The 15,583-nt window shown below is 36.9% G+C and overlaps 1 protein-coding gene across 1 annotated transcript in view; it reads left to right on the forward strand.

Moving 5' to 3' along the window:
* The first annotated feature begins 5,190 nt into the window (after positions 1–5,190).
* LOC114153002 (roundabout homolog 1-like) overlaps positions 5,191–15,583 on the forward strand; it is a 105,049-nt gene continuing 94,656 nt past the window's right edge. The window contains exons 1-3 of the mRNA XM_028031209.1: positions 5,191–5,467; positions 12,444–12,572; positions 13,950–14,042. Of these exons, the coding sequence (XP_027887010.1) occupies positions 12,488–12,572; positions 13,950–14,042 (178 nt within the window). The 5' untranslated portion in view covers positions 5,191–5,467; positions 12,444–12,487. The remainder of the gene's footprint in view (positions 5,468–12,443; positions 12,573–13,949; positions 14,043–15,583) is intronic.

The following is a 15,583-nucleotide window of genomic DNA, read 5'->3' on the forward strand; positions in this document are numbered from 1 at the left end:
AGCTTCCTCCCACAGTTCAAAAACATGACCCCACTAGGGACATCACTCCTCCCGACCCCACTAGGGACAAGGATGTACAGAAATGGATGGTTGATTTGTAAAGGTGTAAGCATCTTTGACAGCTTTCGCACCAACATATAAGGCAAGACTGGCATGTCGGTGTATTGAAAAATGTGATACCCAAGTCTAAGCGAGGGGACATTAGGTAGATTTTGTAGAATATATGTTTGAATAGAGCATGCACATCAGGATCACTGTTGTGGAATTCTATGTTCAACTGTCTCAGCGTGGGGTACCTCAGTTGTGTTTTAATCCTTTTCAGGTTTAGTGATCAAAAGACAGTCTGGGAATTAAATTCAAAGTCTTTCATAACCTGACTGATCAATTTATTTTGTGCTAGACAAATCCCAAAATGCTTTCAGTTTCACTTTTTGTTTCAAGAGCCCTGCATCTCAGCATGAGTGGATCTTCAACCCCACAGTCACAATGCCTATAGTGTTGCAAAAGACTAAATGTGATCATGTGGTCATTGCTGTGATATCTGAGTCTGAATTTGATAAATATTATGGCACACATGACACTTAACTGTTCAGCATCCACAAATTCTGTGGAAGTCAGGCTTTGCTGGTGACCAAATTGCCTATGTGGTGTCTGCCGTTAAAATGAAAGACATATGTAAATTCTTAGTTTTAGCAAACATATTGCAAAAATGTCATTTCTTCTTGTTATTGTTAATTCAGTGTCAATCATTGTCTCAACTTGTGTATTGAGTTTGTCGTTTGACCCCTATTGACAATAGAGATGCTAACTCCAGAGGATGCTGTGGAGGTACAGTGGATTTGATGCTGGTAAAACAAGCTTGTTTAAAGTAAATTGCTTATTAGGAAAGTCATAATGGAGCTCTTGCAATTTTCACTGGGTCACAGCTTTTTGTATTCTACTCTGATACACCACAGGTTCATGTAGAAGTTTCAAATGGGGGGCGGCGGGGTTTGGTTTGTCGTGACCACCGCTAACCTCAAAGAGAAAAAACCCTTTCTGTATTCATACATTTCTCATCGCAGCCTAAGAAAATCCTACAGCCATACATTATGCAGTATAAGCATTCCTCTTTTAACTCCTACTCAGCTTTGAGCTTAGCTGGAGGATTTCCTTTCTTCTTTGAGGAAAACTCCTTACATCTCTTTTTTGTTAACGTGTGTGTGTGCGCGCGTGCGTGGGGGCGTGTGCGTGTGAGGGTGTGTATAGGTGCATTAGTTGCGAGAATACATACACATTCAACTAAAGAAAAGGAATTTCCCTCATTATGCTTTCTCTTATTGTTTCCATTTCTACTTTATCCCTTAATACCCAAAGCTCTGCCCTTGACTTTAACCTGTTTTACTATTCACTTCTTCCTCTCTCTCTTCATTCCTTTCTTTCCTTTATTCCTTCTTTCCTTCTATCCCTAATTTCTTTCTTTTCTCCTTCCTTTCTTTCTTTATTTGTTTCCTTGTCTTCTTGATTTTGTTGTTTCCATTAATAATTCCACAGTAAGAGAGGTTCCTGTCTGCGTTCACACAGACCACTATTGCAGATGAGGAGGCAAAATGATTTCCATGTAAATGGTGTCAGAATGTCAATTTGAAGTGAAGCTGTTGGGGGAAATGAATTCCTGAAAAACCAGTGAGATTATCAAGGGGCAGTGATACCTGGATTGTATTCTCATGGATTCCCCCGTGCAGCTCTTCTCCATAATGGCACATCCATGAAAATAGCTTTGTTTGGAACCAGTACAGTGTCAGTGCCTAAAGTGTCAGAAAGAAAATAAAAAGGCTAAAGTATTAACATGTAAATGAATGCTATTTTAAGTGCAGGTCAGCGAATTCAACTCTATTTGAATCACTCCATTTGAACAATTACCCTGAAGGGATTGGTTTTCTTATCAGTGTATTGTGTCGAGATTGATGATGTCAAAGATCTTAAATATGATTTCGGTTTAATCTCAGTGCTGGTATTAGTCAATACGGCAGGTTACTGATATGTGTGACTATAATAAAGTTATTAAGACTAAAATGTATGGAACATGTTGAATGAGAGGAGGGTAAGTTGTGATATTGTTGAAATGTTATGACTATATTTCCATAATACTATGACTTTATTCTCACAATATTATGACTATATTCTTGTAATTTTCACTTTATTCTTGTAATTTTATTTATTTATGTAAGTATTTTTCTTAGTGTGTCCCTGATACTCCTTCGTAGATATGAGCGTAATTATAAAGTTAGATGAAATTTATGCTTTTTTTTTTCAAACAATTACAGAAGAAATCTCAGAGCTCTGGTGTGAATTTTTGTATTTAACCACCTTCATGTAATACTTTGCATTGCAAGATTTTGCTACAATATTAGGTGTCATGCTGTCTTTCAGCTATATGGCTCTACCATTTTTGAACAGCAATATAATGAATTTTTCCCATTTTTCTTAGCAAAACATCTTACATTTGGCCAGATCAGATTAAAAACGTCTATGAACATCAGTGTTCAGATTTAAACATAGATTCGTAATTACATTTAGGTCTGGACATTTAGGCATTCTGAGATATGAACCTGGAATGTATCAGAGTGGAATATTGTTTATTATATGAATAATTCAGAAGTTTATTTCTGTTTTTTGGTTTTAGATTAAATCAATACTAACCTTATTGACTAAAAAGTCAATAAATAACTGGATTTTTAAAAAAATTCAATATTTTGGGATCTTAGATGAAACAGAAAAAATATTCATCACTCCACAAGTTTGATTTTGCTGTAGAAATTCTCTCCCCAACTCCAAGTTAATAAATCCCACATTAATTGCAACAGCGAGGCTGACTCATGTTCGTCACTCAAGACAAAGAGCATAATGAAAACCGTCTGCCGGCTATTAAGATTTAAACATCCTCCTCTGCTGTAATGATGATTGGCCGTCGCACACAGCATCAGTCTTTTGTCTTTCTCACCTCAAAGTTCAGCCTGCAAGTGATTTGGTCTTTCTAATCAGCGAAGCAGCATTCCTGCCAGAGGAGAGCACGTTTCCTCTCCAGATGATTATCTTTCCGATGTCCCACTCACAAGTTTGCTCCTGTCAGCATGATCGATGGCCTTGATATTGACTTGAGGTTAATTCAAAACCGAAGCGCTGACTTAGATGAAGACTCTCGATAAGAGCACTAAAGATAAGAACGGAGCTGAAAAGAAACGTTATTTTTTTTCTGTGTGTGTGTCATCCAATGTGATGCTTCTTTTCCAGTTCCTCATCAGTTTTTGTTTTTTTTTGTCTCAATACTCAAATGACAAACCAATAAACCTTTCTTGAATCAACTCTGTCTTGCCTTAAGTTATTTGATTTATTGTCAGCGAAGAATAAATGTTTCAGGCCATGCGTGACTAAAGAATGATTATTCTTCTGCTACTTGCTTGAGTTGAACACTGCAAGAGAAAGGTTTTGGCTAATTAACTTTGTCCCAGCCTGATTTGTGTAATCCACTGAGTCTGTCACACTGCGCTTGGCTGAATTGAAGGAATACCTGCCGAGCAACACTGCAGATCAATTCTCTGTTTGTTTCACGCATCATTACACAGAATATGATGCACAAATCAATCACAGTGGACACGGTTTTCAATTAAGAATAACCAAATCAATTATTGGGGAAGCTATTAATTTAATGTGAAAGTAAATAATAATAATAATAAAAAAAAGGATGTACAAATAGTACCTGATTGCAAAAATGAAATGTACCTAAAGCCATTTTACAGTATTAGCGGAACAGGGATGCATTGCTGCAGCTGAATCCACTCCCTGTTGGATGCAATTCTGATTGGCAACCACAACAGAAAGATGTTTCAGTATAATGCAATGACATACTGACTTTTTTTTTCTTAGGATTCCTGCAGGTAGCTTGACTTTGGTGGTTTCTTTCCAAAATAATAATAATAAAAAAGTAACCAACCTGAGCTGTACAGTGAATTTCAAACTCCATCCAGTCAGTGGTGATAACACATAATAGAGATTTTATCTTCTATCGCAGCAGCACAAGCTAACGCTGACAGAAATAGTTGAAAACTGCAACCCTTAAGTACATATGTTTAACAGAGAATAAAAGTCTATTTTTAGGATTAAGTCGTTTTTGAAAATGTCCCCGCTGACAAAAATATGGTACGCCTGATGTCGATACTCCAATTCCCTTTTGTCAATAGGACAGCACAAGGTTGATGTGCACAAAAAGAAGCGTTTTTGACCATTCCTTTGAAATGGTGATGTAAAAAAAGGTTCAATTTTGTGTCTGTGAACCATTTGTTGATTTTGTCATTTGTTTTGCTTCACTGTCCTCATAAAAAACAGAATGAAGATCAATTTACAGTTTTCTGGCTGTGGCGCAGAAAACGTAGGTCTTTATTTAAAATCTATGTTATAAGGTTCTTGAAATTGAGCCACCTATATTGAGACTAATTTGGAAATATTTGAACCAGAAAAATTTGACACAGATAATAACACGATGAGAATGGCACAACCAACTTTCCTTTTGTCAAATGCTCTGAAATTAATCTAAAAAGCCAATTGAGGCTTATAAACCTGGGTACAGTAATATATATGCCAAAAACACATTGTAGATATTATACTACTTTGATTAGTGATACAAGTTATAAGTTATAAATTATGTGTCATTTCAAAACAATTACTTAATTTTATTTTAATTTAAAGGCATTTGTATAATTCTGCCTTTGTGTTTGATAAGAACAAATATTTTTTGGCAGGTGATTTTTTTCCCCGCTCTGCTGTCTGTTTTAAAGATTTTTACATATTTTATTTCAACTAGGATTCCAATAAATGTACTCTGCGATGCACAATCATGATAGATAAAAGCAATTTGCCTGATATATTGCTGTATGCAAACTAAATACTGACAGTATTCCTTATATATTTTTAAAAACTTTTCAGAATAACACAGATTTTCATGTAATATTCAACGTGATTAATAGAGAAACACACATTTTCTTTTTATAACTGACCGGAGAATTCTATGAATATAATTTTTGATTGAATAGACAATGTTATTTTACTAATCTGTGGTTGTAAATCTGTCTGTGTGCAGCCTTAGGACCCTGAGGATATTGGACCTCGCTTGCTGCAGAGGAAGGTTGGTGATTTGTATGCTCCCCATCTGATAGTGCCTCCTGGATCACAGATGGATTATTTAGGCTCATCCTCCGGCATATAGGCTCTTCTTTCTTTTGACCCCCCTCCCCAGCCACTCTCAACCCCCTCCACCTCCACTACTGCTCTTTTTACTACAAGTCTACAACCTGCACATTTTTTTTCCCATTTCTCTTTCTGCTGTCATTGTTGGGTACTTGAATGCTTCAGAAAGACACAGAAAAGGCAGATGTTTCATTTTTACCCCTGACAAAATGGACCAGTAACGAAGGAGATGTAACCAGGAAGGGTAAGTTGCAAAGTTGCAATAATTCCTGTGTTTTTTTTTAAACATGTGAGTTTGTGTGACTGAGAATGTGTAGTTGTGATTAAAACAAAATGTGGGAGAGGGATATAAAGCCTCTTGCTGCCTATTGAGTCTGACGGAGCAGGGGGGGAGACACTGTGCCCGTGCTTTGGAGCTGAAAGTTGTTTCATGAGCAAATTGTTGAGCACGCATGTGGTAGCTGTGATTTTCGACACATCTTCTTTGATTATATAGAATTTTTACATCTTTGTAAATTACAGAGATGAACAATAATTTGTGCTTAGAGCCTTTGCTGTTAGAAAGGATTTTTTTTTCTCATTATGTTGAAGAGGTTAAAATATCAGAAAAATCTAAACTGTCATTTTTAAAATGTAGGCTATTTCAGAGCTTTTAAAAATGCCTCTGAGATTTCTGGAGTTTTCATTTCAACAACTGTAAAACAAAAATGAAGCTATGCAACCCAGGGATGAAGTAATTTGACTATCGACTACAAAAAAAAAAAAAAAAGTTTAGCTTGTAAAAATGTAACATAGTGAAAGTCAGAAAATGGAGGAAAAAAATCCAGAAGCTTTTTTATGAAATTATGTTATCAAATCCACATATTAAATTAGAAGTAAAAATGTGTAGCATTCTTTCCAGCATTCTTATTTCACCTTCCTTTTGCAACACGCACTTTTCCAATAGTGCGACCCGCTCTGTATTGATACGTTAGGGTCATCCCGGGTCTGGGGGCCACAGTTCACTGACCTCCGAAGCCAATCCATGTGATCATCTGTCATTCTTCGAAGTCGCCCGTCTGCCCGGTCAGCTCCTCACTCCTCATCTCAATGAACTCCGACAGACCTGCTGACATTTCCTCTTACACTTTTAATATCCTTTGTCTTGCTCTGATAGCTCCCTCAGTGCATTACAGAGTCACTGATGAAAGCCTGTGTTTGTTTCCTCATCCATTTCCCCAAAAGACACGGCTATATGTCAGCGATAACTGCCAGGCGTTGATAAGAACTCCTCAGATCTCCTCAGCTTCTCTTGGTCTAATGTAAAAGTGTGTGATGTATGACTTTGCCTCGGTGACAGTAATATATGCAGGTGTGTTTTTGAGGACATCAAATATCCACGGCTGTCTGTCTTGATAGCATGGGTTTGTTCGCTCACATGCTTCCCGCTGCGTTTCTGATTTAGATTCCAGAATTCGTCAGTGAATCATGCTTCCACGTTGCACCCTGGTGCCGTTTGTTCTGCAAACCTGCTCATGAATAATTACAGATCTGTACAGGGATGTAAATACATACTCAGGTAAGACTGGCTTCACCCATTGCCATGAATAAAAATTGCCCTTACAATATGACATTTGCGGACCCTTATAGTAAAACGACGTGTTGCTCGTTCATTGGTATTCCTGAAAAACAAGTGAAATCAAAAGTTTGATTATTTGTTAACCAAGTGTCTCACAGTGGAAGGAAATATTGTGTACAAGTCCCTTTTTTATAGGTTATAAAACTGTCGTACTGGTAATGGTGCTGGTAAGTACCACATGTGGAACCAGGTTGTTTTGCAGTTTACAATTACATCTCAAGTATTGAGTAAAGGCCCAAGTACAGGCATGCACTGTACATTCCAAGTCAAGTGTAAAATCAAACTGTCCAAGCTCTTAGTTGATTCCCAAATCTAAAGCTTAAAATGTCAAGTCAAATTTCAAATGTTGCATCAAACTGAAAGCAAGTTGTGAAGGGCGTTTTGTTTACTGTTGCTATAAATCATCACTTTATTATGTGGTGGAATATTTTGAGTACATTAAGTAAAAAGTGTGTATGTAGAAAACAGTAAATTATTTCTGTGTAGTTCTTTTAGAAGGACTATGAGCACACGCCACAGCTTTCAATTCCATGGAGAATCTGTAGGCAGAGGTGAAAAAGTGTGTGAGTGAGCAACACAGTCTATAAACCTTACTCAGTTATAGTGCAGCTTACAGCTCATTAGTAATATCAATTCTACTGAATTTTAAGGAAATAAAAATGATAAAGATAATAAAGATCATCTTCTCAATTTGAAAGAAGCTTTCTTACAGAGACTGTAATCTTTATTTATCTTATTAATTTACTTGTTTTTTTTAAAATTTCTTTACATTTAATATATCGTTCACTTGGCTGTCTGGGAGCTTTGACTACTTAGAATGTTGCCTGGGAATGTCTGTCTGTACTTTGTGTATGTGGGCTGTATGTATGTTTTTTTTAATATATTTTTTTAACTTTACTCTATGTTGACACTGCTGTGCTCCTTGTTTATTTGGGGTGGGTTGTTTTTGTTTACTTTTGTTGATGTTTACATATAGTAAAAAAACCAATAAACAAATATTAAAAAAATAAATAAATAAACAAACTCCAGTCACTTGAAAAAAAAAAAAAAAAAAAAAATCTAATTATTCTGGCATTTAACGAATAATTTTGGTGATTTTAACTGCCCTAAAATGGAATAAGTTTAGTCTTATATATTCTCAGATGGTGAGAAAATAAAAGGTTTATATGTGAATGTCTGGTTTCGACTGTATGATTAAAGTGCGCCTCATGTAGCAGCCATATTGGATTAATTTCAGTGCCTAAGTTTAGAATTGGTTTGATATTTCAAACATTTCTACTTGGAAATTCATCTTCAAGGGAGTTTGTCTCAAATTTTCACCTTGAAACTTTATATTGACTTCTGATTTAAAAAATAAATGCATGATTAAAACAAAATTATTTAGCTGAACATACAGTGCCAATAATTTCTTCCCTTCTTCTTTTTTCTTTTTTCTTTTTTTTTTTTGAAAAGATACAAACTTTCAATATGGTGTAGAGCAGGACCCAAGCGGAGAGAGGAAACAGGAGGTTGACAATTTTAAATATTTAACTTTAAAAAATAATAACAACAAAGAAAAAAGCTAACAGAAATCAAAGTTGAAGGAAACATACACAAGTCCCATAAGGCCCAGAATATATTATAGTGAATTAATGAAAGATATTTAAGGTGGAGAGTTGATTGCTGAACAAGGAGCAGGTGGTTGATTAGAAACTGGACACAGGTGTGCAGGAAGGCCAGCAACTGAAGTTGAACTGTGTAAATGGGACAAATGGCTGACAGAGCACACATGTAACATGGGAAACAACGAAGCAAATGTAAACAAAGCAGAGACAACATAAGCAATGACTTAGATTCAACCCAAAAAAGAGACGAGAGAACACAGAAGCAACATGGAAACAAGCAAATACAAAAACATCTGTTTTTCAAGAAAGATGCACAGAGAACCATGTCTAAAGACTGACACTGAGACTACATTCACACAGCCGGTCTTGATGCTCATTTAAATATTTTTGGCTGAAATAGTATATATATATATTTTTTGCATGGTTATTAATCCTATTGAATGATGTGACTGCAATCAGACGTCTGTGTGAGCCACGTGCGCAGAAGTAGAATGCTGACGTCACACACATGGATGGTTGACGTCACTGTTTACAGAAGGAATAATGGATGGAGCTGTGGTGCATTGACTGCAACTTCTATAGAGAAGTCTGTGTGGATTTGTAGACAGAGCCAGGAGTGGTATGATTGTGACGTGTTTCAGTGCAAAAGACTTCGGTGACAATTTAATTGCTATGATTTTCTTGACACTTGACACTTTCTTGACCATTTTTTGACACTTGGTCTGGCAGTAGTGGGTTTCTTTTCTATATTGTTTGAGAGTTTTATGGTGATAATGCTCTGCAGCACCGCTGCAACCCTGCTGTGACTTCAGAAAGATGGCATGAGCACTTCCCATTTACTAAGTATTGCACTCAGTCTGATGCTGTTGTCCATCCTCTAGCCAATAGTTGGTGCAAATGAGACCCATTCCACTTCTAATTACTACAAATATATTTAAATGCTCTGTAAATGATGCAACAATGACCCAATGTTAACTTAACTTAATACCACGTCACGCTACGCAAGCCCTCCATCTGCACCAATGAAGACTAACTCACCATGTCTTTCATGAATGCTTGAAGTGGCTTCAACAACAGATGCATTTTCCAACTAATTCAGGTAAGAATTATTTGACCACTTGGAGGAAATCATTGATCTGCTGGTACTGAATTTTCAGCAAAAGGTAGTCAGGCCAGGAGACCACATTTTTGGATAAATCACCAAATGTGTCAAAATAATGAACACTTTGACACTAGAGCACCATGGAGTGCTCGAGTGTCAGTACTACATAGCTTGACGCTTTTAATATGTTGTATTTCCTGGGCACTTTGGACGTATTGCAAATGTCTGCATGAGTTTGTGGGATTAAATTTAGGATGATGGAAAGATGGTGGTGTGTTAGGTTGGGGAGGAGAGGGGAAGGAAGGTTGGCGAAAGCTGATTCTGTTCACGGTCCAGTGCTCTCTACCGAATGTGATCACTCTGCTCCTGTCTGCGCTGTCTTATTGGCAATGTGTTAGATGGTAAGCAGTGATTATTCCCCCACAGATAGAAGAAGCACGAGGACATCAGCCTCTCCATTTCATTTTAGCCACAGCCTTTTCCTGTTTGCTCAGATGCTGGGCAGATGGATTTAAAGGATACTTCCCTGCCACGTCTTCCACTAAGGTCAACTGTATACCTTTTAATCATTAGTGCATATGAGATTTTCTCAGAAGCAAGGTGCAAGTAATTTCTATTATGCAAATGAGATTGCTGAAAAGCTCCAGCATTTTGCACAGTGTTTCATTTTCTAGCAATGACTTTAAAGCACATTATGCTTTCTGTATCTTTTCATATAATTGTGGTTTTCCTGCTCTTTTCCTTCTAGATTTGACTGTAGATTTCCTGGAGTGAAATAATTTCCATAAACATTTTTTTTTCCCCCGCCGCCATTATTACCATCTCATGCATTCCCCAGTGAGCATTTTCTTTTCTTCCACTCACACTATTTTTAAATTAAATTTCATTTTGATTATTTTCTCTTCCGCAGTCATTTTGTGCCATTCTATTTTCTGTCCTCTCTGTTAGATAGGTCTAAACAATGCAGTGGCATCACACAACCACCCACATTCAATATTCAGTGTTGTGCAAAATGCAATCATCCTACCTCACTGTGCGTGTAATGTTTTTATATCATATCTCAATGAAATGAAAGTTATTCATATTGCATATTATATTAGTACTGAATAATATCCGTCTCGTAGCTTTTGAGACAGCAGCATGTTTGCTACTGTAAATTTGCAGAACAATGTTCTCACCGCAGGGTAGATTAGGTAATTTCATACAAATGTGCTAATCCCATGTGGACCTACAGGATTCAGCAAATGACACACAGGATCACATGGGAAAAGCACATAATGAACTTTGTTTTTAATAATGTTTAATCACTGTGGAATATCTAAGCCAAGGTTTGACTTTTCTTTATGTTGTAATTAAAGTGCTTGGCCAATGTCTTCTCCTTTTTCTTAAACTACTTTTACGTTGCTTTTTCATACATGTAGCTTTTTTTTTCTTGGTTAGTTTATGGTACATTTTTTTAGAGCATACACAAGAACTCACAAATAAAATTTCAATTAAAACATCCGATTCAGCTATCGTTTACAAGAAGACGCACAATAATATATTTTTCTCTTTTAACAACACACTCACCAGAGGTGCGTGTTGTTACCGCAAGTTTTCCTTTTTCGTGAACCCATGGTGTTGTAATGTCTATTAGCGCACTGAAAACTCTGTTGTCCATGTTTTTACATAGCGCTAAATAAAGTACAATCTTGGATAAGAACTTATTTGTGGCTGCAAAAGACTTCACACTTATTTCCTTCAGACAGGAAATAAGCTTTCTTTTTAATTTATTACTGCATACATTTAAATGTGTTGTATGTTGCCATGTGCTCTGCATGTTGCAGCTTTTTCTTTCTCCTAAGCTGGTTATACAAATGTCATTGTATAGCAGAAACATATCAGCTGATGATATAAAATCTAGTAAGTTGACATACATTTTATTTGGAGCCATCACTTTGTTTCGTGCTTACCATGTTCACCATCTTGCTTTTGGGGATCATTGTGATGGCGGCCTCTTCCTCACAATCAATGGATATTCATTTCCTTCAATTAGAAATAGTTAGAAACCCGGAAAATGCTAAACATTTACTTACCCTAACTCATACAGAGAAAACAGAGTTTCGTCAGTGTGCTTGTGGTATATTTGCTTTTTGCTAGCGCGTTGCTCAAGTTGGCTCCTGGCAGATTTGCCTCTGAACAATTAAAGTGTTGCACAGAGTCGGCAGCTGCAGGGAGCCAAGATGTCCCGTGATTCTGGATATCCTTCAGACAGCTTGGACAAGCTGCAGAGCTGTTTGTGCCACAGATGGCTGATCACTAGAACTGACTTCCCTTTTTTTTTTTTTTCCTGGCTGGCACCGTCATCGTGTCTCATCACTATAACCACTTGAGAGTGAGGGTGTGTTTCATGTTGTGTTTGTGTGCGCGAGATGAGTTGTTTGGAGTAGTTTGAGTGGAGGGTGCAGCAGGTAAGTAAGGTAATTTTGGTGGAATACTTTAAGATAAAGCTTTTATAGTAAATCACATTCTGATTTAAAATGTAGAAGTTCAATAAGCTGGTATTATGACAAAGAAACAGCCCATTGCCACTAATTGATCACGTTGAATCCGTCAAACCCAGCGAACGACTGCTGAGGGAGGCCCATCTGTCTGGTTTGTCTCATCTACAGTGGAATTTCACACAAAAACAGGCCTGCACATATTTGCCAGCGGGTTACATGAACACACCGTGTTCTATTCCGTTTTTCCTCTTGTCTGTCTTCTCACCAGGAGATAAACCGTAAAGCTGTTTAACTTCATTGTCGTTATCGAGGATAACAACAAACCTTGAAATTATTGATGTAATAACAGTTATGCCTAAATGGACTGGGGTGGAGTGACAGAAACACAAATTGCTGCTGTCTCTTTTCTGCAGATTTATGAGGGCTTTCCTGAAGGCAAACTGGCTCTTTTGAGACTATGCTGGCTGCTCAGCTATTCTTTCTCATCAGCCTGCTCTTTGTCATCCAGCTGGAGCAGAGCCGAGGGAAGGACAACTCATTAGGTGAGAATCTCCCGAGTGAGTAAATGAATGAGAGAAAAGAAGAGTGAAAAGAATATTAATATTATTGGATTTGCAGCGCTTATCTGGATGACAGAACTTTGGCTGCTTTTAGTCATAGTTTGGCTTTCCTCTTGTGGTTAAGGAAGGCACAAAAAATGGCCACATTGAAACTTGTTGTGAAAAAAGGAGAAGAAAAAGGATACAGTGAACAGCAAATCTGAACCCGAAAACTTTTTGTGTTTTCATATTTCTTTACTTTGCTTTAAGATTAAGTGACAGAAAATGTTCTAGGAAATAACACCACTTTATAGCTTTGAATGTAATTATTTTCTTCTTTTGCATAATTGCATTTATAGTGATCTCAACTTTGATGGGCATATATGTATATCATTGCATTAAAATAAGCATTGTGAAATACTATAAACTCTCTTGTAATACAATTCTGACCTTAATTCAAAATAACTTATTGGTAGTATGCAACTGAATAAATACATAAATAAATATGCAGTACTACTTCTACTGTTTAAGTCAAATATTGTAAATCAATGGCTCCCTCTGGTGGTACAGTATATAAAAACATCCATCAATTGGGAAAGAATCCTACTACATTACTGCAGGTGAACATTGAATTTAATATTTTAACTTCTTAGCAACTATCCATCCATCCAACCATTTTCTAACACCCTTGTCCCTAATGGTGATTGGGAGTGGTGCCTTTCTCCAGCTAAAGTTCCAGGTGAGAGGCGGGGTTCACCCTGGACAGGTCGCCAGTCTGTCGCAGGGCAACACAGAGACAGACAGGACAAACAACCATGCACACACACGGTCACACCTAGGGAGAATTTAGAGAGACCAATTAACCTGACAGTCATGTCTTTGGACTGTGGGAGGAAGTCGGAGTACCCGGAGAGAACCCACACATGCACAAGGAGAACATGCAAACTCCGTGCAGAAAGATCCTGGGCCCGGAATCGAACCCAGGACTTTCTTGCTGCAAGGCAACAGAGCTACCGACTGATCCACTGTGCAACCCTTTCTTAGCAACAAGAAGTGATTTATTCTCACTTTCACCTCCAAATAACAGTTTCTAAAATGTTTTGATCCAATCCAATAGAGTTCATGGAAACATACGTAATTAATTCAATACTTCATATATTAGTAACATTTTTTTCACATGTTTACTTGTTTTTATTCTAAGTTGTTTCTTTTACTACATTTAAAAAAAAAATTATGCAAGAAGGTGACTCAGTGAATTTATTATTATTATGTTTACATGTTTTGATTGTGTTACAATGCATGTGGCTAATCCGCAGCAATATTAACCATTCTCACTATTTTTTTCTCCTTCTCTAATAATCAATGTTACCGTACAAACAGAGGCTGAAAAACGTAGGGGAGGTAATGAGGTCATCACCTCATCTCCAGTATTGGCAACAGAAGTGGATCAAGACATCAGCTTCGGATACAAAGGTACGGGTCGACATGCCGTTGTTTCTTTACAATGCATAATCAAACCTACGTTTTAAAATTTTCTCAGCAGAAAAAAACTATGATGTGTTTTCAGAATCCCTCATTTAAAGGTCACTTTGATTTTCTTTTTCCACACATTGACATCAGAGAAATCACACATTGCATACATCTATAAGATTTGCACTTGCGTGAAACAAGTGCAGAACTTGATCAAACTTTGTGTAAGGATGGAGGAGAGTTGACCTTAAAGTAGAGTCCTTGCTAAGGTTAGGACACCTGCCTTATAGAATATCAATCAATCAATCAATCAATCAATCAAATTTTATTTGTATAGCACATTTCAGCAGCAAGGCATTTCAAAGTGCTTTACATCATTACAAACACAGAAACACAGTGCAAGATAGAATCAACAATCAAAACACAGCATTAAGTCAAGTTCCATGAATACATTTGTAATTGATTACATTTCAAATACAATTCTCAACAGGTGGGTTTTTAGTCGAGATTTAAAAGAAGTCAATGTTTCAGCTGTTTTTACAGTTTTCTGGAAGAATATGAGTTTTATGTTTGAGTGCTTCGTCCTGATGAATGATGTTGGACACAAAATGCTCATTAAAGCATATAAATACAATAACTCCAAAAATGGTAAAGCAATTTTAATGTACTGAGCAAAAAAATTTTGGAGTGCTTTTTTTTTTTTTTTTTTACACTTTTGTTGCTCTGTCACGATGGCATTACTTCTTCGTGGCCATTTCTTTTCTTATTTTGTTGAACCTTTTTATGTACATTTCCTCTTTTGTCTCTATAAGATGAGTCTGATATGCCTTGGAAAATTAGGCTGTCTCTGCAAAACTCTTTATTTGTCTTTTGAAGGATAGCAGTGAACACAGTAAGAAGTCTTTGTTGCCTTTTGCTGACACAGACTCTAACGCTACATAATGCCAATTCAGCTTCCCTAAACCACAAGCGGTGTGTCTGAAGCTGCACAATTCAATCGGTTTTCCTCTTGTTTTGACATTTAATGGTAAGGGCTTTGACATGGGATGTACTGAGGTGGAACAAATGTGTTCCTGTCAGTCTAGCCCTGGTGATTTTAATCTGTGCTGACCCCTGTATGGAGGAAACATGAAATGGATATGTCTCATGTTCTTTCCCGGACACTTCAGTTGCAGTTGTGGAGCCATATGTTTATAGGTACTACTGAATTCTAAGAGCTTCAACAAAAAGCTTTGTAGGCTTTAAAATGTTTCATATCCCACACACTTCACCAAATGTTGAGCTCAACGTGGTGCATAATTGAAAAGTAAAAGTAAGGAAGATAAAAGGTTTTTAAAATGTTTTACATATAAAAGTCTTAAAAGTGTGGTGTTCAGTACTCTAAGTCAATATTTTGTAGAGCCAAATTTCTTGCGATACAGCTAAAAGTGCTTGTTGCATGACTCAATCAGGTTTACAATCTAAAACCCAGATTTTTATCCAATCTTCTTTGCAAAATACAATAATTATAGCTCAATTAAACTTGATGAAGAGCAAGTTTTGTT

Source organism: Xiphophorus couchianus, chromosome 11 (assembly GCF_001444195.1).
Source record: "Xiphophorus couchianus chromosome 11, X_couchianus-1.0, whole genome shotgun sequence".
NCBI lineage: Eukaryota > Metazoa > Chordata > Actinopteri > Cyprinodontiformes > Poeciliidae > Xiphophorus > Xiphophorus couchianus.